This window comes from Poecilia latipinna, unplaced genomic scaffold (genome assembly GCF_001443285.1).
Source record: "Poecilia latipinna isolate Pla-1442-1.1 unplaced genomic scaffold, P_latipinna-1.0 Scaffold71, whole genome shotgun sequence".
Lineage (NCBI taxonomy): Eukaryota > Metazoa > Chordata > Actinopteri > Cyprinodontiformes > Poeciliidae > Poecilia > Poecilia latipinna.
Window position 1 is genome coordinate 123,068 of NW_015112687.1, and position 23,864 is coordinate 146,931.

Genomic DNA, 23,864 nt, shown 5'->3' on the forward strand with positions numbered 1-23,864 from the left:
CATGATAATAATCTGAGTAAAAGAAAATAAATGATAGGGACATGATGCAATGTTAGATTTACAAAAAAAAGGATAGAATTCCTCCTCACTCTGCTAATTCTTTTCTTTATCAAATAAATGATTTTGTTTGTGTTTTAAAACATTTTTTTTTAAAAACAGATTCCGAAGCCTGATTGTTGAACATTCCAACAGATGCTTTACACAAAAAGATTAAGAAATAACTCAAATAATTTTATACATTTTTGTTGGAATTGGCAGAACTGAGGCAAAACAGGATTATGCATCTCAACATTCTGTAGCATCATTTGTTATTACAGAAATGTCTTTCACAAATAAAGAAAGATCACACACAGTACAAGCAACTCTTTCTATAAAAGCCAGTGTGTGTGCAGACATGGGTTGATTTTGTTTCACTTTTGGTTTTTGCATATTTTTATTCATGCAGTTTTATCCCCTTCGGCTTTTTTAACCTCCACTTGTTTGGTGTTCCTCCACGTTGATCCGACTCAATCTGTTTATTTGCTGTGCATGCTGCTGATATCCTCTGTTTGTTTTTCATCAGCAGCGTTGCCCTTAGAACAGCACATACTATATAAATTGAACGTAGCTGGCAATCCAGTACTGGCAAAAAATAATTTAAGGAGCTCTTTATCTGTGCAACATAGATGCAAAAAATGCAAACATTGAATCCCAACCCATTTAAACGTTGACTGTATTCTCTAAACCTTAGAGATAAGTTACAAATACACGTCTTCAAGGATTACAGGATCTCATTTTCTTTTCCCATGTTACGTCAGTGAAGCGGTTTAGAAAGAATATTGAAATGTTTCACTTTATGTTAATTTCACGGCTTAAGAGCTTAAGGTTCTTTCTCAGATGCCATTTCAAACTTAGGTGCAAAGCTCTCCGCTTCAGGTAACGTAGTTGTCAGTTTCTCAAATAAATCCTCTCTCGCCATGTCACTTCCTGTCAGGTACACTTTAGAAAACTCCATAATCCACCAGGAAGACGGTGTTCTATCAGGTGCATCTTGTAATTTGCACTCTGCCACAGGAGAATGAGGTTGAATGGATTGGAGAAGCGACTCATTGTCACCTCTGACATAACTGTGGTCTTCTTTGAAATTTGAAGTAAGGAAAAGCATAAAAATATGCACATCATTCTTTAGCAAAGTTGTTTCCTCATTTCAAAGTGTGAAACTTTTTTACTTATTTATGAAAGCCTCTTTGTATTTTTCTCAGTCCCCAGGTTATAACACACAAAACATGGTCCAATAAATTTTGCACTAGAAGAATTCAGTGTTTTAATCTATAAAGGGAGCATTCAATGACACAAAGATCCACGGCTCTCAGTGAAAAGTGATCTGCTGACAGACAAAGATTCAAAAACCTGAAAGGTTTTCGAAAAAGAGAAACAGTGTTTCATTCGGTGAGCTGCAGACAACTTTAAGAAAACAAAAGAAATGCTCAGAGAAAGGAATAATTGTCTCTCCATCCAAGATTAATGGGGAACTGGGAGAGAGAGTCTCAACTTTCAAACATTTAGGAGTTGAAATCGACTATGAGCTGCGTTTTAATCATTGGGCGCAGAAAAAAAGAAAAAGTCCAGAATACGGCAACGCAGGGTGTTCTGTTTGTGAACATTTTGAAATCAGACAGCACCATTCTCCAACTATTTTAATATGCTCTTTTTACAGAGGGTTTTATCTTTCCAGTGTATTTGCACTTTGGGAAATATGCGCGCTAAAAGATCATAAAATATTGCAGTACGTGACTAAATTATCCAGCAGGGTTATTGAAGTTGACCAGGTGGCTGCAGCACAGCTGTACAATGAGCTGATTATTAAAAAGACGAATGAAATTCCTGTGGATTCAACACATCCTCTGCTTTAGAAATTCAGCAGACGGTCTAATGGCAGGATTTTTCAAAGAGAAATCTGAACTACGTGGCTCCACAAGTCATTTGTGCCTACAGCAATCAGACTGCAAAATAACAAAGCACACCTGTTGCACTTTATCCTAGTTTTTGTTTTGTTTTTTTTTGGCGGGAGGTGTCTGTTATCTTATCTATTCTTATCTATTTTATCTTAGCTATTCCTCTTTTTTGACACCGTCCTTGTTAAGACGTACCTTTGTATTTTTGTCATGTCTATATTGTGCCTCTAGTGTGTTTTTACACTTTTTGACTTTATAGATTTGCCGTGATGGATCACCTGAGTTTCCTCTGGTGGATAACATGCCGTGAAATGGCATTGCTTTAAAACTGTCGCCTAGGCAACATGTGATAACTGAAGTACAGGGTCAATTGAAGCCTGGACAGGAGATAATGCAACCAACTTTGAATGATTTGTTTCACACCTCCTTATTTATTTACCTTTAGAGGGAGAGGGATTGGGTGGAAAGGAGAAAGTACTTCACCCAGGACCCGTAGCAGGATTAGCAGTTAATTCTGAAAACTGAATTAAATTTACTTCTATGAAGATGAAGAGTGTTATAATCCATGAATGTTTTATATTTAAAACCTGTGGGACATTTAATGATCTGCAATCCGGGGGGTTGGACTTCATGAAATGTATAGCCTGGGACATAAAAACTAAAACACTTTAATATTACAGGTTTAAACGCCTAAAAGTGACTTTGAAGAGAACATTTACTCTCTGGGGATTCCTCAGATGTGGTTTTTTCAAGTTTTACTTGTCCTTTTGATTCTGACTGAAAGAATGTTGTTTGTCTTTGGTAAATGTAGAAAGTGGTCAATGTTAAATCATTTAAAAAGGACCTAACAAGAATTTGTCTCTTTATTGCTTATCGTCATGCCTCAGCAGGTTACAGGTTCAAGTCTTTAGGGAAATTATATCAACACATCATATTTTCAGAGCAGTTTTCATTCTCTGCAGGAGAGAAAATCCACTCGACCCCCGCCCATGATCAGCCTCTTGAATCATGTCTCAGATGTAATTAACAGGGAGTAAAACTGGGATTTCTAATCGTCACAGGACAACTCGTATCAAAATGTGGGAGTAAGGCAGACCAGGGAATATATATTTTTCTCCAACAAGACATACTTGCTCAGGGTTGCATCATACAAAAACTGGCTCTGTTGATAATACTAATTACATATGACTGAATTGATGTATGTACGTATTTTATTTTATTAGCAGAAATAAATGTTTGTGTTTTAGATAAATGAATGAATTTAATTAGTTGACTTATTGAAACTGCAAAATAAGTTTCAAAGGCAAAACATTTGAGATAACGAACAAAAATTCATTCAGATTGCCGCAACATCTCATGCTTAATAAATTTCTTATTTTGATAAATGACTCCATGTTATTGAAACACACTTTAATTTAATCCTCCTTTCCATGGTTTTGACAGTGACAGATGGGGTAAAGTTTCATCTAAAGTCAAAGCATATCCCTGACCCGTCTCACATTGTTGATCAGGACATTTAACAACTGAGTTTTCCTATGTCCTGCATTGACTGCACTTTTCTTACATTTTATCTTACAATCAGAAGCAGACTGCAAAACCGAAGCTTGCACAGGAAAGTTGCAGATATAAAAGGATACGATCTTCACTGTTGCAGGAGTTGCTCTGCTTGTGTTTAATGCAGTTTGCAAAAAAAAGGAACTCGTGTCAAACCTGTTACTTTAAAGAAGTAAGACTGAGTAAAGGCTGGAAAATGTTCAACGGTCACCTGAGCATATCGGCTGTGATGCTAATTTCACGAGCAGATTCACAGGTTTTCTCGAATTTTTTTTTTTTGCAGGATGTTCACCGGCAGCTTCGACATCATCCCTCTCTCCTGCTGCCGTTAGTTGAAGCGGGGGTTGAAAGTGCACCCTTCATCTGCAAAGCGTCACATTTCCCTGTGTCTCTAATTTGAGGTTTGACCCTGAAAAGGTGCTAATGCCACCATGAGGGGTGGCGGCGTGGAGTGGGTGGGGTTCAGCATTAACAAATAGCATGCGGTGAATTCTACTGGATGCTGAAGAGGCTTTTCACAACTATAGAATAAGCAAAGGTGAAAGAGTCTTCCTGAATGCTTGACCTGTGCACGGCTGAATAAAACCTGACAAAAAAATTGCTGAAGAGCTGCTGACAAATGACGGGTTCAAGTAAAGGAAATGCTTTTAAGGGAATAACAGTTTCTCAGAGTACTGTCGTAAAGGATGTATATATGCAGCTCTGCTATTTTAACATCTACTAAAAAAAAAAAAAAAAAACAAGTGAAAGGATTGGGCTCTTTCACAAACTGGCTCTTTTATCCATGAAAGCATGCATTGGAGGTGCGCACAAAACTATCATATCCATGTCCTTGGAGTACCTGCATGTGATCTGTGAGTGGTTACACCTAACAGCCAAAAAGCTCCATCACCGTGTCTCTCAGCAGGGCTGTCAATAGCTGGATTTCAACACATCTCTCAGTGGGGGAGCAGGAATGAGCACCTACTTGCTGGGTCACACATATGCAGCCGCAGCAGAGAAAAAGCCCCGAGGTGTGGATTGGATATTCATCACTCCCCCTGCTCTCAAAATGCCTTAAAGAGAGAGTGAAAAGTTTTTTTTTTGTTTTTAAGTTTTGAGTCAGGTCAACTGTTTTAGCGAAAGATTTATTCATCTGATTACGTTGAAGACATGTCATAAGCAGAATATATGGTATAAATATATTCAGAAAAAATTCTTCAACCAACTGAATCAAGGCAGGTGTATTTTTATAGCACCATTCATACTTAAGGCTTTGAATTTAAGTGTTTTGAATTTAGATGATTTCAGTATTACCACCATTTTTACTGTGGAAGTACACTATGGTCAAAAGAAACCGAATAGATTCTGAGGTATGAGTGCAAACAATTTTGGTTTTTTATATGGAGGAAAAACACATTTAACATTTTTTAGACATAAAAAAGAAACAAGAAAATCTGACGATTCAAAATGTGGTCATCTGACAAAAAATATCTCATTTCATGGCTCTATGAAACATAATTACATCAACAAATGAAGCAAAAACAATAATTATAAGTTAATATTTAGTTTTTTAAGCATAACTGTAATTGTTCTCGGTTGATTTCCTTACTTTTTATTTACTTATAACGTGTTTATTTTACAATGTTTTTTCTACTCCCCTTTTTTATATTTATTTTTTATAAAATTATTTATTCATGCATAAAATTTTGTTCCCATGAAGTCATTTTAAAAATTATTTCCTGTACGTGTTTATTATTGAAAGATGTCATCTTGTATTGTTTGGATTATGACGTCCAGATTAATTCTTATTTTTACGTTTTGCATTTCCAACCATCCATCCATATGAAGACATATAAACTTAATTTTATTCAAATCCTAGAATGTAAAATGCCTTTTTATTATGACTGTAACTTCTGGTTTCCTTTCATGTAGGACAAAATCTACCGATATCTACTTTGCAGAACCTCACTTTAGTGAAAGTGACAATATTATTTGAAGAACTGAGATAAGCTACGTGGCTAACTACATTAATAATTCTTTAGAAATACATTTTTATTTTCCTGATGATTGATAGTTCTTTGTTGTAACATTTACCAGTTCTCTTTTAGAAAGAATCAAACAACCTCATTCTTCGGTTCTCTCAGATTTGTCCTTTTCAGCAGTAAAATTGCTGAACCAACTTCCAAAGCATGATCACTCCAGATTCACTCCTTTGGATGAAAGATGCCGAAAAATGAATTGCATTAATACCAAAACATACTTTTAGGGAGAAAATTATTAAAAGCTGTTACCCAACTTATAATATTCTTTTAAAAAGATCCTTCATGAAATCTGTTTTGATGGAGGAAAATGATACATTCTTTGCAGATGACTGTGTCTTTTCTCTTCTTTTGTTTTTTGAGTCCCAGATGTAAGCCACTTTCTACTTAGTTGTGCGTATTCACAAAGCTTTCACAGTTGCAAGCATTGATTGTGAAGGTCAGCATGCAGCATGAAGAGATAAGAAGCTCCAAAATGTTTAAACGGGTTGCATTTTGCATTGAGTAGAAATGGAAATGGCATAAGTTCGGTGTTCATTTTTGTTGTCAGTGACATTTTTTAATTTATTAATAACTACGATGAATATTGTGGGGCTGGGAGTTGATTTAGTCAGCTGAATTGCTGTAAAGCTGGAGATGGAAAGCGGGAAGCAGAGCTCTTGGCCACGAATTGCTTAGTGCTGTTGTGACGAAAAGCTTTTTGATCAATATCCTCCGGACAAGAGAAATTCAATTTAATTTGTCTCTGTATTTTTATGACACCGTCATTGGTCACTTTATTAGGTACACCTGTTCACCTGACACACAAGTTACACACAACGCAGGTGACTTGCTGAAGCAAACCATGAACAGCTGAATGGGTGAAAAGGGAAGTTTCTTCTTTGGAAAAACAATAGTCTTTTTTTTTTGTTTGTTTGTTTTTTGAAGACAATAGAAGCAGATTTGTCTTGTTTGCGAATGTCGCTTGTGCGTCTGACGTACGGACATAAACACGGGGATACAAAGGTTCAGGCCAAAACCCTTTGTATGTAAACAAAATGCAATTAATTATGTTTTTCTTTAAAAAGTAACGCTTTAAATCTGTGCACTCATATTAACAGAAATGGTAACACTTTATTTGAAGGGGGGTGAATAAGACTGACATATCACATGTCATGAACATGAATAAGCCTTCATGAATATTTATGACTGTTGTCATAAAGCATCATCCGGTTAATTATGACACTTTTAATACAAAGTTGACATTATTCAAAATGTCTTTGTTATGACAACTTGACATTAACCAATAAATCATTATTGATATAAATTTGTTATAAAAGTATTACTGACTGCACTTTAAAAATCAGGTAACTTTATGTTATTAAAGGAAAAGATTAAACAGTAATGATTTATGACACTTTCATATGTCATGTTTATGAAAGTGTTATGACAGTCTTATTCACCCCCCTTCAAATAAAGTGTTACCACAGAAATTAATGCGTTAAAATCCTGGCCCTAATTTCAAGACAAAGATGTTGTTACAAAGTAACTCCAACTTATAAAATGAGCTCAGCCATACTGGGCAAAAAGTCAAAATGAGGGTTTTCAGCAAAGTTTTAAATCTACACAGTGAAGAGTTTTGTCTAATGAGCACTGGCAGTGAGATCCAGAACCCAGGAGCTGGCACAGAAAAGGTCTGAAAAAATAACCACGAGGCAGCACTTGCTGACAAAATCTCTCTGCCATGATTAGAGAAAGGCAACCGAAGCTCAGACACCCACAACATTATCGAGAATATCTTAACATGCACCATTTCAAACCTCGACACAGATGGACTACCTGAAGAAACTGAGCGTACAGCTCACTCAGGCGTATTTCCCAATAACAGATGGAAAAATGTAACTGGGTGTGCTGGGTCTCGATTTCAGCTGTGAAATTATGGTAGAGTCGGACTTTTCTGCAAACAATATTAAAGCATGGATTCAGTAAGACACACATCAACAGTTCAGGGTGATGATGGGGGCGTAAATTCACACTTTAAGCCTCGTAGGAGCAATTGAGGCGAATGTAAACATCACAGACAACATGAATTTTCATGCTGTTGATATTCACCCTTTCATGACCAAAATGTGCCCCTTTCTCAGTGGTAACTTTTACCAAAACAAAGCATCATGTCACAAAACTCAAATGATCTAAAACTTAAACTAATATAAAAATAATTTCATTGTATTCCATTGGTCACCCCATTTTATTTTTATTTTTTTTTTTAGCTGTATTTAATCTGAAAGTGCAAAAAGAAGTGTAAGAAACGGAACTTTAAGCCATCACCTCAGTGTTTGTGATAATCTTACCTCTTTGTTTGTCACTGAAGTAGCTGAAATATGTCGGACAGGTTATCGTCACCACTTCTCCAACTCTGGCTGAAGGCCAACAGGCGACGATGTCCCACATCCCCTGGCAACCTGCCAAAAAAAAAGGTCAACAACACAAACATTGCATCACTCGCCACACGGCAGGAGACAAACCGAGAGAGGGCAATGACAGAACCAAGTCATGGCACAGCAGAGTCCTAAATCCTTCAGTGCCACAGATCTGCAAAAAGTCTGGTTCACTAAAGTCACCTGTGTGGAATTTGCGAAATAATTTCTTATTTGTATTTTACAAATGAATGCAAAGTTATGCCAAACATTTCATAAATCTTGTGATAGAAGGAAAATAATCTTGTTCTGAACACATAAAATAATCTGCAGTTACTTAAAATTATTTATCGTTCAAACATTCGGGTATAAAAAACTAAATCACAGAGAAGTGAAATTGAGGTTGTTGTTGTTGTTGTTGTTTAGGATAACTTAGTGATTTCCTTCTTAAGTTTTTGCAGAAATCTATTTCCATCCCTTTTCTGTATTACACGTCAAGGCCGCAACCTCATCAGCCGTCCTCATTCCGCCACCTAGCACCCTGCAAAGCCTCAGGAAGGTGTGAAAAGACAAAAACACAAGCTGCAAACTATCCCTGCGCTGATTTAGTTTGTGAAAAGTTCAAAACAAAAAAGTTTCTCAAAAACATTTGAGTCTTTGGAGCGAATCCGCTGCGGCTGAAACTTTCTCAGCCATATGTTGTGGATGTACGTTCTCCCACGAGTGCACAGTCTGCTAATTCATTTATTCAGGATGTGACCTCAGAGTTCAACTTACACTACCTTCCTGTTGAGGAAGCAGATAGGAGAGCAGAAAAATGAGATCGGTGCAGAGATAGGGAAAGCTGTCCCCACACCGGCTCTTTATATGGGGCCACTTAAAGCAAAGTGCGGTATGTCCGTGGACGGATGTATGTTAAACTGAAAGCAGTTGGAGGAAAGACTGACACCGTCTAATAAGTATAAGTGATTTTGTGCACTTTAAAATGACAGGAATCCCAGGAAACAATGATTGAGTGGGTGAGAATATAAAGCAGTAATAATTCAATTTTCAGATAATGCATTAAGAGGCATTGCTGTGTTGTTAAATGATTTTGCATAAGTGTGTTGAGGAGGCCCGTCCATTCAGAGGGATGATTTCTTACACCTACAGATGATGTAACTTATCACGACTTTTTTTTTTTTTTTTTTTTTTGGCATTCAATGTATTTTTTTTTTTACTTTTATGACTTTTCTCTTTATTTACGTTATTTAACCTCCTACTCTGATTGAAATGTTACAATTGGTTGTACATTAATGGGTCTGGATATGTAAGGCCTTTGTTTTAATCTAATGTATTGTGTTTTAATAACAATAATAATAATAACACATTTTATTTGAGGGTGTATTTGAAGCGAGAGGAGAGATTCAGGAGAAATGTGATTCTTAGAGGACAGCAGCAAAGACAAGGCTATGAAATGTCTCTAAAAACCATCTGATCATATCTACAAGCTCACTTGGAGGCGTGAAAAGAAAACAAAAACAAAACAACAAAAAAACAGACAATTTTGTCCTACACTGAAAAGCTAACAAGTTGAGTTTTTTTTTTTTTTTTTTTCAGCTCTCCTGGAGCTTCAACCAGAACTATGATATTTGGTCAGATGACACTAAGGTTGAGCTTTTCAGCAACAAACTGACCAGGTTGGTGGGGTCTGACATAAAGCAAGTAAAGCAAAGAACCACAGGCATGTCTTAGATAAAATCTTTGTATCTCTTTTCTGTGATCATTTAGCACGATAAAAGTGCCAACCTCTGAGTTAGAGCTCCCACAACCAGAGACGATATCAAGCAGCGTCTCATAAATCCTGGGACAACGTCGAGGTACAACTGTAGCAGCATCGACTGACATGGGACTCCTTCCATCTGTGTGCAGCTACTGCACGTTCTACCGCTGTCTCTTTTTCTCCCTCGCCTCTTCCTCTTCACTGTCCTACTCTCGTAATAAACACATTGACATCCATAGCATGCTGTCCGTTTATTGATGGGCCGACATGTCAGATCCGTCTGACTCGATTGTGCTGCAGCCACAATTCATGCAGTTTGTCATCTTTGGCCACGCCGTGTGACAGGAGCTGCGATAATGTCTTGGTCAAACGGCGTGACACTTTCAAGTCCTGTGCGGTTTTTGAAAAGCCGGGACTACATTGTGTTAAAGCACCTCATATTCAGCCAAGCACGGTGAAGGACTGAGCCTATGTTACTGTGTTGAATTAGTCAGCTGTATAAAATACGCTCTATTTCCGTTTTATCTACAAAACACCAGAGTGCACAGCCTTTCCTCGGAGTGAGTTCACCCTTGCAGCTTACTCTTTCCTCCTAATAGCCCCCTCTACACACTCAACAAACAAAAAGAGTTTTCAAGAATGACCTGAAGTGACATTCCCAGAGTTGCGATTTTCACAGCTCTCTTTCTCCAGCTCGATCTCATTCATCACGTCACACATCTGCACCGATAGCACCTGAAAAAGATTAAGAAAACAAGATCTAATAAGAAAAATATGCATCGTTTCGCTGCGACACGGAAATTACTTGCAAAAAGTTTTTATTTTGGTGATTAAGAGGAGTAGAAAGGTTCTGTTCAAGTTTTTCTTTATCTTATTTTAACAACATTTTAGCTTCCCATAATGCCTTTTTGCAGTCAGAATCAAGCTCCTGCTGATAATGCAGTAAATGCACAGAAATGTTCTCTATGTCAGAAATCTAAACAAAGCCTCTTCTTGGAAAAGGAAAATAGATGCTATCATGCAAATGGATTAGGAAGTGGAGAGGGGGAGCCACTGAGTAATCTGCTGCGATTGTTCATCTGTGTCAACAAGGGCTGAAAAATGCGGGCTGACAGCCACTGGCAGAGAGCCGGTGGGCCAAAGAAAACGTGTAAGACGAGCAGCAAAAGCCCGAGAAGGTCAGAGGAGATGAGCAGAGAGAGGGATGGAGGAGTCGGTATGAACCAGAGCATATTCATGAACTCTTCCAGCCCGAGGTCCTAAGCAGTGAGAGCAGCAAAGGTCAGAGTTAAAGGAGTGCTAGAGCAAAAAGTAGTTGATGTATTAAGAATTCACTGAACCCTGCATGGCCAGTAATTGGTCGGTATCGACACTTTAGGCCTCCCTGCTGTTGCAAATCATCGCTGTCAGGAAAGAAGAATAAGGACATGGCATATAGGAACGGCTATCGTTTTCAGAGGCTATTTTTTAATCTGACAAACACTCATCGGAGCTCTATTATTAAACATGGCTATTCATATACCATGTATATGTTCCTTTATTTATGTTTCTGTAATTTATGTTTAACAGGACCTCTCACCAATAAATCTTTTACTTTTTTATATGATGCTCCCTTTATTTCCTTTTAAAAAGCAGCTTCAGATTTGTGGGTTCAATTGCAGACTGGAGTACAAGTACGTTTCGCCATGTTTTCTCTGTTTGTGGATAATGGCTTTCATTGTGCTTCACTGGACACATGAAACCTAAAAAATGACTTAATAAAACATTTGTTAGCGCTATAGTACTGGCAAGGACTTTGTTTCTTATCTGTTCTGGAATTTCTTTTGATGGATTCATAAAAACTTCTAGCCTGCTTCTTGATGCCAGGCAGACTCTGTCTGAGTGTCTTTAGGTCTGACTGTAATAACCCTGAGTGTGGCTTGTAAATTTGATTTAAATAAAGCACTAAGACACAGCGAGACCAGTTAAATTTTGACGATGAAACATTGAAATGTTTGGCACTCCGCACATTAAGACTCAACAAATAAATCTGCCTTTGAACAATCTGGTTATCGCGAAAAACAAACCTGCTACAATACAATTAAAGTTCGTGGTTGTAACAAAACACACATAGCTAAAGTCCAAGAGGTCTGAATATTTTACAAGCCACAACATTAGATATCTCTCCTGTCTTGTCCGGGTTTAACTTATTGCTTTATTTACCTCCCCCTGACATGGATGAGGTCACGCTGACACCATCCATGAGGTTTTGCTCATGGGAGTCTTTCCCTAAAACTGATTACAGCATCAAATCCGACATACCTGAAAGTAATAGCAGCAGAGCAGCCGGGAGATCAGACTTTAATCTGCAAACTGGATGTACATAAATCGAGGCAGAATGAAATCTCCTGTCGGTTGAACCATTTGGTGACCTTAGTATTGATTGACCTGGAATAGACTCTGGGTCAACGTACCAACTGTGCACTTATTTAGTTGCTTCATTTGCACAACAGGCTTCTCTCTGAGAAAGACACTATCATCACAATGAATTTACAGCACAACATAGAACTGTCCCACGTGGTAGCTAGCACATCGTTAGAGACGTTACGCTTCAAAGTCCTCAGTGGGGAACTAAGCAATAATTCAAATATATGCGAGAAATGTCCTGACTCTGCTCTCAAAAGTCCAAAAGTCATCTGTCATACATGGAAACGCATCCGACTAAAGCTGCATTTCACTTTGTGCAGCCTGACTCAGCAGCAGTTTCCACTGTAGTGAGGCCAGAGTTCGAACACAGCATGAAAGGCGTCGCTAACGAGCTGAAATGAACTGAAGAGGGGGCAGCACTAAAGGGTTTACATGCCGTTTAGTCATTTTGTGTGGGAACAATACACACAGGAACAACAGTTTCACTAAAAATATGAATTTATGCGTAAAATTATCTTCCTTAAAACAAAGCTGCCTGTTTCCGATCAGAATTGAGAACGGCATCTGATAAAAATAATAAAACTCAAAAGAGCAATAATTTAGAGAAAACCTTCGGTAACAAAACGGGTTTTTATTAGAATTTTGCTACAAAATGACAAAATGTCTTGAAACAATCGATGGAAATATCCTTACTGCCATTACAGCACTACAACACTTTCAGCTTGTTTCCTCTGGAAATGTTGACATGTTAGTTTTGGGGAAGAGCCATTAAGGTTGGAAGGACTTTACCATCATTTTGAGCTCTAAATGATTCACAATCATTTTGTTACTGATGTGGATTTATCCTCAAATATCCTCTGTCGTAGGAGAAAACTTCTGATTCTTCATTCAGCGATTCATTTTCTGCTATTTAATGCTTTTGCGAAAATTTTGTTCCACTATAAGTGGGCTGTGCTCTACCCATCACCGGTAATGTGACCAGGTAAGAAAAGACCTTAAGGAACATTGCCACATTGTGTCAACCGTTGAGTTTTGATCCAGCCTCTAGACACCGTGACAGCAGATTTAATCTTCTTAGACACATATTTATGGATTTCACATTAAATTTCTGCAGACCTCAGTTTGAGGAAAAAATCCAACACAGCTCTCTGGAAATGTTTCAAGTGGCAAGACCTGGACCTAGTCATCTGGTATGCAAGTCATTTTTCCCATGGTGAAACTTCTGTTCCCATTTCTATGATGCAAGCTTTCTTTGAGGTGGCCTGACAAACCAAACTCCTCTGTGGAAGCTACATTTTTTAGTTGGCTTCACATTTCCTGTTCAAGCTTCGAGTGACGTCACATGCGAATATTTGTCTCAAAGTAGATTTCGCACCAAGTAAGGGTATTTGAAATCTAAAACAACTTGGCAACAGTGGACCCAAACACAAACAGAAGATCGGCAGGAACACGGGCACCTTAATATGTCATGAAATCTGTTACAAAATTTACAAAAGTGTGGAGACTCATCTTTTTTTTTTCATTCTTGCCGTGGGGGGGGGGTCAATCAAAAGAAAGCACCTAAAAAAATCCATCAAACAAAAGTAAGATTATGTAAACAACTAATCTTATAACTCATTAAACTATTTTGTTTTACGTTGTGCATGGTAGTGTCATGGTTTACATTCTGCTTATGATCCTGAAGTTCCTAATTGAAACCTTGCTTCAAATCATTTTAATAACACATAAACACATTCAAGGAGCAACTTAGACTTTGTCCAAAAATTGCGATCTGGCGTCTGTTGCTCCTCACCTGCTAAAAATCAGAATAGGAAGAAACTGAACTTACTTATTTAATGTAAAATGACCAGGATTTTTTAAAAAATTACAAAATATTACAGAGCAGAGACTAATGGGTAAATGTGCCCACTGCCACAAAGTCTGGACAAAAGATCTCAGGTTTTGACTGTAAAGCTCAAAATAAAAGCCACTGTAGTGTTTCTGTAACTTGAATGAAGATTGTTCGAGCTTGAAGTTCACAAAAGTAAGAAAAATCCGACATTTAGTCCCCACTTTCCTCCTACTCTTTCTTTCATCAGAAATAATAAGGCACTGCTTAGTGTTCGGTGTTTTTCAAACTAACAGGCTCAAGTTTCAAGCCGAAGATTCCCAAAAAATGATTAATGCTGCATAAACAGAATAAACTCAGAGACAAAGTCCCTCATCAGACAAGCAAACAGACATAATGGAGTGACGTCTGCGCTGCCTTAGCCTGTAGGCTGCTGGGATCAAGTGTTTTTTATTGCTCGGAGTTGGTTTATTTTTACAGAGCCAGAACCACAAAGAGGGTGACCGGTGCTGAAACAATCATCCAAGTTCACCGCATGGATTCAACCCTGTCCTCAAAGAAACAGAAGAACGGGAAGGGCAGTGATTCATTTTTTTGTATCACCTGAGGTTGAAAATACACTTCTAACATCTCCAGTTGAACACTTCTTCTTCCACACCGACAGCAAAATTGAACAATAAATCAATCTCCATGTCCTAAACCTTGCAGTCGGTGATAAGTGGACCTGTGCAAAGCCCTGGGGAAGCACACACACACACACACACTGCAGCTTAGTAAGAAAAACATCTCATAAATACCTGTCAGCTCTGATAGTTTGAGCAGAGCTCATCATGAGGGCCTGCCAGGCTGATGCGTCTCAATTTTTAGGGACTGTTGTTCTTTAAAATGGCAGCCATGCTTTCCCTTGTACGATGGGGAGATAATGATCAAATAAAAGACGAGAAGAGTTGAGGGAAAAATGAAAGGAGAGGCTTGTGTCATTGTGCGACCCATCTATCCAGCGTGATGCCTTTACATCCAGCCTCCATCTCTATGTGGAGCAACGTCTGCACCATGTGCAATCCTCGCTCAATCATTTTAGGATTTATTAACAAATGTGCAAAAAAAGAGAAAAAAAGCATTAGACATGAATGACTCTACTAGCCAAACTCAAAGAAGTGTATCACTTTTAAACACGTTTAGTGAACTAATAAATAACATCCCACAAATTACTGGGGAAAAAAAAAATCTGTAAAAAAAAAAAAAAAAAAAAAAACAGTAGAATCCTCAATTCCTCAATTACATGAATCCAGTCCAGAGCAACCTTTTTTTTTTTTTACACAACCTGAAAGAAAGTAAAATCATATAATCGTTTTAAATTCAGTTTATTTAGGTTTCAATAAGGGCAACAGAAAGTCAATGGAAGACTTTCAATGTAAGTCCCCAGTAAGTCAGTCATTAATATTCCAGCACACACCTCCAAAACACAGCAGGCGTGAAGTCCGACAGCCATTTAAGCAGCGTATGTACCACCTCTAGTCAGACGTAGTAGTGAAAACAGCATAAGCAACAACCGTTTGTCTTTGGAAAAATGAACAGTGCTGCTACACTTCTCCATTAATTTCAAAATCTGAAAGAACCTGACCAGAAGAGGCAATCCTCAAAGGTTTTAAAAGAACAATATCCGGCTGAAGGATTGTGTCTGAGCTCCTAAACATGATGGTGGTCGTGGACTGTTTCACATCCATCTCTTCTTCCTTTGTGTCTGCTGCACAAGCTGCGCATGTGGCCAGAAACATTTACATTCTTTTACATCTTACCTTTTTTTCTGTCAAACCAGCAGCACAGCGTTTTGCCCTTTTACCCTTTTTTTTTCTCCTGCACAACCAGCTTTTCAGCAGATGTTTTTTTTTTTTCCCAAGACAATCAGTGTACTGCAACATTCATCGACTTTCGCAATAAGATATTTGTTCAGACTGCAAGTTACAATAAGTCAGGATATCTTACCCATAGTGTGTCATTTAAATGTGGGAAAGACCGTCCGTTCCTAGAAATGCTATTTACTTGGAAACAATTACTATCGGATAAAAAATAGAGGTTTATGATAAGGACACACAGATTCAGGTTTACACAGGACCAGAAATGGCTTCATGAGCTGCCTCCTATTTTATTTTAGATTTCAAAGACATTTATATTACTGTGAAAATGTCAGAACAGCAGGCATTAGTCCTCCTTCAAACCAGATTAACGCTGCCCAAGACTCCAGAACCTCAGAGGCTATTTGAGCATTGATGGATCACGTCAAAGTCAGGAAACCTATTCAGTGCAAACATGAAACTATGTCACGTCTAGGTCTTTCTTTTCTGCTGCTTTCATGGCCATCTAATGACAACACTCTGTACGCTGCGAACCTCCTTAGCAAGGTTTCGGCCTTGCAGTAAAGATGAGAATAAACATCAGTCTTTTCTTGAGCTCATTCACAGCATGAGGGAGCAGCACAGCTCCATCTGCCACAGCATTCTGTGTGCATATACTTTATACAGTGTTGTCATCACTAAACTCAAAATCCAAAAGATATCCCCAAGAGTCTGTCACACCCAGGCTCCAAAACCCGAACCTGCTTGTGCTGCAACTAGTTTGAAATTTTGTTGTAAACCATATCAATCACGTTTTACCTTTCTCACACTCTGCCCTTCTCCTTTACCCCGTCTTGAAACAATATGGAGCTCCTGTTTTGAGGCTCCAGAACAAAAAAAATTTGAGAACAGCCTATTTGCACAATTTGGAGGTGTGTGCGTTCCTTTCCTTTCGGGAGATCTATGTCATAGCAAGGTCAGTGCATTCCCATCTCCTTGCACAGGTGGAGGTGTATTTATTGGCTCGGAGATCTTGCCTTTCTTGTCTCATCTCTTTAATGAGATCATTTTAATTACAGAAACATCATTGGTAAAATGCAACACAAACAAACTTCAACTCTCTATCTTATGTAACGGGGGGTAAACTGCATTCTTGATGCATCACAGAAAACCTTTCCAAAACCTTTTTTTATATATTAAAATTTAGCAGATTACTATAGCAGATGTTCATAGATACATCTTTTCAGTTTGTGCCAAATTCATGTTTGCTCAAGTGACTAAACATGTTAGATATAACAGGGAACAAATTGCCAAACACAACATGGTTTATTGTTATGACAACAGGGCAGCCAAAGTCATACATTTTTACTTGTTATAAGTCGCTTCATTTTAAAAGCAGTTAAATATTTAATGACGAAACAAAAGGATATGTGCCTGGTGAAACAAAAACAGGTGCTCTTCATATGATTGTGGACCTGCTTGATTGCTTCTCTGCAGAAACTCAGCTGGCACATCTTAGCAGGGTCTGCTTGCTCGCCCCTGAGGGGGTTTAAAGAAACATGTAGCTAGACAAAAAAAAAAAAAAAAGCGTGAGGAGGTGAGCTGTGTAGTGATGTTCAGCTAACCGAACATCCAGCTGTGTTGTTAGAGCGACATGGCTGAGATAATGTTTTGTTGAGTCTCACACCAGACACAAATTCAGACAGTTTTCTCTTGCTTGCTTCTCTCCTCGTCTGATACAGCAATGAAAAATGAGACAATAGAAAGAGAAAAGGAAAAAAAAATGCTTTCTTACTTCTTGGTCAAAATGTGACTAAACATCGATTGCTCGGAGCTGCACTGAAAACGAACAATGCAACGATATTAGGGTGATTGCATGGCGACTGAAGCGCCGCACCGCAAAAGTAATCCAGTTCATGTCAGCCGAAAGTAAGAGGACAGCGAGCGTCTGTCTGCAGGGAGGCGGCGTGAAACAGTGAAAATGAATGTTCTGCTTGGTTGGGCTTGGGAAAAGATTACAATTTAGGCCATCAGTACAAATTATATCATGGAAAGATGGGAGAATGGTAAAATGGCTTCTTGAACCGTTGGAAGCTCAGGCAACAGGAAACGGGCTGCTCACACTAAAACGTAACTGGACATGATTATTCATGTTGGTTGCTGCGTTTCAGTCGACATTGATGTTCACGCTGGCTGCCTCATTCGTCTCTAGCAGCCATCTGTTTTCAAAGAGCTTGATGTTATCTCTGACCTGATTGATGCCTGCTTAAATTTTGCTTTCTATGCTGATTTGAAAATGCTGCTTCGCAGCCTTTTTTATGAAACTGATAAAAAAAAAGCACCCCTCTCCGTCCCCGCTGAAGAACTTTCTTTTAATTAAGCTTTGTTGTGTTATTTGAAGTGTTCTGTTTATGGCTGCTCTGACGGAAACTCATTTGTCACGGCCTGCTCTGTTAACTAGCAGCAGGCGTGTCAAACGAATGCTTTCCTTCAAAATTTACCTCATTTCTCATTCTGTAACCACAACAGGAAATCGCCCAGCTGCACTCGAACGCAAACAGTTTAGACGAAGACGGACTTTATTTATTCAGATGGTTCCTCTCGGTGTCAGTCAGGTGATTTTGTTTTTCACATCCAGTGGGAAGGACGAGTTATTATTGCCCGCCGCGCTCTCTGTTCTCTTCTTCCTCCGTCTCCCATATGCTTTGTGTTAAATCGATAACAGTGACATTCAGCCACTGGCGCGCAGTTTTTACCCACTTAGGGGACTTTCTGTGCAGGCTTGAGCACCACATTTTCTCACTGAATGTATTGATGTAACATGTCAGGCTGCATCACTTTAAAGCCACCACAGAGGACTTTGGGAAAGACGCACGGCAAGAGCCACTAAGCCGGATCAACAAGTGATGATTCCGGTTAATGCAAGGCGTCAGGGTGGCCCAGAAGTAATCAAAGGCAAGTAGGCAGAGAGTCTTTATTATTTTGGGCCTCAAGGGAGCCCTTCTCCGTGGGCAGTAGCTACACTTAATCCACAACCATCATTCGTGTCCTAGAGTTGTCTTTGATTGCCTCTCACAAGTATTTGAGAACGGGGAGAAAAAGCATCCCACTTCTTTGAAATCACACCAGTGTCTGGACAGCTGTGCAAGTGAACAGAGATCAGCACAAGCATAAATGCCTCTGATAAGACCACAAAATTTCACGTGAGGTTTGAGTGTGAATAGACAAGACCAAAGTATGTGGAGCCACTGATTTTCCCATCTTAGCAAGGGAGGTTTTAATGGTTAAAAAAAGGAACCTAAAAACAAATGGGATAGTGAAGCAATCATCCTGCGCAGTTCCACAAAAAGCCAACAGTCATCCAATCAATGGATGGATGGACGGATTAGGAAATATATTTTTCCAGACATCCCTTGTCTTTCTCCATCGTCATCCACTTTGAATGCACTGATTGCTGCACATTATTGGAGAGCGAAAACAATGACTGAAGGTAAAAGCAGCTGAATTCAGGTCCCATTCAGTTGCTCTGACTCACAATCCAGTCTGTTGAAAAATGTCTCCTTTATACCAGCGTGGCCTTGGTTTAGACCATCTATTTGAATTACAAACGCTTTCTTCACTGGGCAGAGAGCATCCGTCGACGACTACCGAGAAATTAAACGTTCTGAGTCACCTTCTGGGAAAAGGGTGAAAAAATGTTTCAGAAAAAGCCAAACGTCTTTAGGTTGTCAACAAGTGGCAGGGACAATGCAGAAACTAGATATGATGTCAACAATTCAAGGCTTTCACTGTAAATCTAAGTGATTAAATGACTTTAATGTCATTTAGTAGGAATATTATTAAGTAGATCAATCACTTTTGGGTAAACATTACAGTGGTAGTAGTGAAATGCGAAACAATCAAATCAACCAAATGCCTTAACAGGATTATCAGGCTATTTTAAAATAAATAAATAAAAAAAAAACACTTACTTTTGGAAGACATCCGTACAGCAGCAGCAGAAAAAGCAGCTGGAAAGAATCCATCCTGTCGTCCGTTTCTTTTCCCAGTTTCAGCAAAGGACAGCTGGTGGGAAGTTGAATCAGTCCTGTTTGGATCAGGGGTGATTTCTCCTCTGCAAAAACTACTTAGACATGAGGAGAACTGAGTTAGGGGGAAAAGGCTGCTGCTGCTGCTGCTGCTGCTAGATCAGACCGCGCTCCTGTCTGCGCGCCTCTCCAGCAGCAGGAGAGCTGCATCAGCTCCACCTCCCTTCCCCTTCGTCCCTCCCCTCCGCCATTCACAACTCCACGGCGCCGGTCCCGGGGGGCCGTTAACAAGGCTGTCATCTCGCTGCGTGCTGTCGGAGGACTGTGTCGGTAAGAGAGGCCGGTAATTAATTCCTGTGTAATCCCTAATATTCCATTTAATCTTCTTCAAATAAACAGAGCCTGAACGCGGTCTGACAGGCACGCTGAAGGATGATTTTATCAGGAGCGTCGGTGTGGCCAAGTTAAAACAAAGTGTGCACGTACTGGTAAACCTTTCTAAATGCCTAGAAAATAAATCTGATTTTCTCAGCGAGAAATCACTGAATTACCAGCAATGCAACTGAAAAAGCCTAGCGTATTCAATAAAAATGCTTACAGAAATCATATCAAATGAATGTAATTAATAACTACACTGGAATGATATCACCTGATCCAGGCAGATAACAAAGCAATTCAAGTAACTCAATTAGATGTGATCTGATAGTATTTATTTGGTACACTGAGAACCCCGAGTGTGTGATCTGACGTGTAAGGTGGTCCTAAGTCTAAGAAAACACTCCCTTTTGAAGGCAAATAACATTTCAATGAGTTGCAAATTTTATTTTTAAGAATCTCCGTTCAATGACAAATATTCCAGTTGGTATATCTTTTACAACAGATGATCAAATTCTGTCCAGAACCCCAAAGACACCAAAATAACCATTTAATTTAATTGTGAATCCTCAAGTCCCATTATGCAGCACAAATATATTTTTTATATTGTACTCTCCACAACAAGCTAATAGTACATTGCTGAATACACTGAAGGACCCAAACGTTCTCAAAAAGTAGAGTGTGTTTGTCACTTCTTGTTCAAAGTTTCTCTTTATGTTGTCGCGGTTTATTTTTCCTGTCCAGTTTAACCATTCTTCTTTCATATGAGGCTAATATTTCCTGACATATTAGTGGGATGTAACTTTTAGCGTTTATAAAAGCCCATTTTCTTCTTCCTTATGTATCACTATGTTGTCATACACCTCCCTGTGCCTTTCGGGCTAATATCTACAGCCTTGAAGTCAAGCTCCTGCAACTTTAATAACTGAAAAAAAAAAGTGTAGACAAATCCTAAAACGCAGCATGATCTATTGAAATTCCCATTAGCGGTGGTTTTAGGCAGAATGGGACATGGTGACCACCCAGGTACAGGAAACAGAGGATGTCTACACGAGGCGTCCAGCATCTCATTATCATAATGGTAGAAAGAAGCAACCAACTGTGACACATGGTCCCTTAAATAAATAATCTGCTGAACAATTGCATGCATAAAGTCTGTCATCCATAATGCTGGAGTAGTGCATTTACTGCTGATGCGAAAAGATGCGTCCAGAATAACCAAGGAAGTTTAGACTCATCATAGCACTTTTCATCACTGTTTTGTCACTACGGCTCGAGGAAAGTCATGAAAAGGTAGGTGCAGGAGAGATGTATCAAACTGTGGGAGACAGTTTTATCTCCAAGGTGTGTGAGCACCTTTAAATCCACCATTCCTCTGTCAAAGCCCCGCTGCAGTCACACGGACTCAGCCTTCATCCGTCCTGCCACGTCGGATGTTCACCTGCACGTCCGTCCGAGCTGATTGGCCGCCACTCACAGAGGACTGGACCTCACAGCTTCCAGCTGTCTTTGTGACTGACTTCACTCTCGCTGTCGTCTCTCAGCAGGAGCTCGTTCATGAATATGAATGGAGAAGAAGGCAGAGCAGTGCTACAGAAAAACACAAACAGAAACCCAGACGTGTGTGTTTTTTTTTTTATGCGTTACCTGCTCTTTGTGAGGTCTTAACACACACCTGCCTTGAACGTGAAAGCCGACATGATCTCTGAAAACTCTCAGAAAACATAAGTTTCATGATAAAATAAAGACATTTATCATCACCATGAAAAGGTCTTTTATTGCCTTTGGCTGTTACCTTCACCTTTCTGACCTATAAAATGTAAGAGTTGCACTGAAAGAACCTCTAATGAAATGCAATTCATTTTTAGTAATGCGCACGTACTTTCATCTTTACAAGAACGTTGTCTGTTGCTGGTTTCTTCTCCTATAACACAACTTGTTATCGTCAGGAAATTGTTACCAATAAATTAGCATGGACTGTTGAGTAAAATCAGTAATGTGGAATAAAATATTTTAACCCTACAGCAAGCACGCATCCCATTTTTCTCCTTTGTAACAATCCCGCAAGACAATTAAACAGAAATAATAAAACTATCATCATAAAACGTTCTCTTGTGACCACACAATGTGGTTTTCCATTAGTCCTCCCACCGCCATTGCTGCCGTTCATCCATGCACTGAGCATAGTCCTTTCGCTCTCTCCATTAAAAAAAAAAAAAAACGCAACCGGAGGTGAAGGTGAGAGCATTAGCGTGCGAGGCGCCGTTGTCAGCTTGTAATTCAGGTGTGTGCAGGCAGGACTTTAGCCAGCCGAGCCTGGTTGGAGCTAACAAAGCAACAGGAAATTGGGAGTGGATTATAAAAAAAAAATAAATAAAAAAATAAAAACTCAATGCTTTATCACTAAAAAGCAACTCTTTGTTGTTTGTGAATGAGAGGAACAATAATTATGACCTGGCTGATTCGGCTGAAGTTGAATCTAAAGCTGGAATAATAATGAAACTTTAATAGGAAGCACGCAATTAGTTTTGTTAATATTCAAGAAAGCCTGATATTTAAAACATTTTTATGAGGCAGTTAAGAAAAACATAACTGTACCTACTGATACCGGGGTATCTGTCCATCTGGGTACATAAAGTATTGTTATGAGGACATTTCAGGGTATTTGCTGATGCCTGCACAAGGTACTTATTGCAGAAATAATTACTCTAAAGCGTTAGAAGCACAATACTTCACAGATTATTCAAAAGACAAATAAAGACTTTGAAAAGAATGGCATGTTTTGCAAAGAAAATGTGTTTTTGTACCCATTTATCTTCTGCAATCTGTGGGCCAATTTAAGAGACTCATCTCAGATTCACATGCTACAAAATTAATCTTACAGATTAAACTCTTCAGAGGAAACTACAGTTATAATTTTCACAGTTTAAGTCTCTTATGATTGGGTTTCCCACAGAAATGATCCACGCATTACAGAAGTTAAACTATTTCTCTAAAGCCATACCACATCAAATTACTGACAAACAGGGCATATTTTCTTATCTATTAGTTCTATTCTTTGTGACAGACAAGCAAGCAGTTTCCACATTTCCATTTGCACCAGTCCAGATGCTCTAGCAGGTCAGGATACACTTCATTCCAGGAATTCCCATTTCCTGAAGATTACTTTAGCTTCGGCATGGCAGTGTTCTCATGTGTGTGCAGCGAAGGTGCGGTAAGCACCGCTGCAGGCGGCTGGCAGAAGCGAGAGGTAGAACATGACACACATAGAGCACAACATAATGGAGGTACATCGCATTGACAGCAATCACATTGACAGCCAACCTGATTTTCTGTCTGTCAGGTCAGGAAGAACAGTGTCCCAGCTGTGGCGCTGTCATCTTTCAAACACAGCAACTACATACTCTCAGCCGTGTCTGACGGTTCTTAATGCACTTCCCTCTGATCCTTTTACACTTAAATCTAAGCAAGATGTTAAAATAGCTGCACATTTTATTTAATTGTGTAACTACTTCAAGTACTTCCAAATGAACTCAGTCTACATGTGCTATATTAGCAGCAACTCCTTATATAGACAAAATCCTTTGAGAAGTCTTCATGTGACAAGTCGATGTTGGAGAGAGTTGCAAGGGAGTTGCAGGGTTGTTAGCAAACATTAAATTCAATCATTATCCTTCTGGGAGTTATATATATATATATATATATATATATATATATATATATAT

General features: G+C 38.9%; 1 protein-coding gene across 1 annotated transcript in view; it reads right to left on the reverse strand.

Annotated features, from left to right (window-relative positions):
- The window catches only part of vipr1b (vasoactive intestinal peptide receptor 1b), a 52,316-nt gene extending 32,372 nt beyond the window's left edge, over positions 1-19,944 (reverse strand). Inside the window, exons 1-3 of the mRNA XM_015015251.1 lie at positions 19,708-19,944; positions 10,312-10,402; positions 7,840-7,950 (exon numbers count right to left, since the gene is read on the reverse strand). Of these exons, the coding sequence (XP_014870737.1) occupies positions 7,840-7,950; positions 10,312-10,402; positions 19,708-19,761 (256 nt within the window). The 5' untranslated portion in view covers positions 19,762-19,944. The remainder of the gene's footprint in view (positions 1-7,839; positions 7,951-10,311; positions 10,403-19,707) is intronic.
- Positions 19,945-23,864: the final 3,920 nt, after the last annotated feature.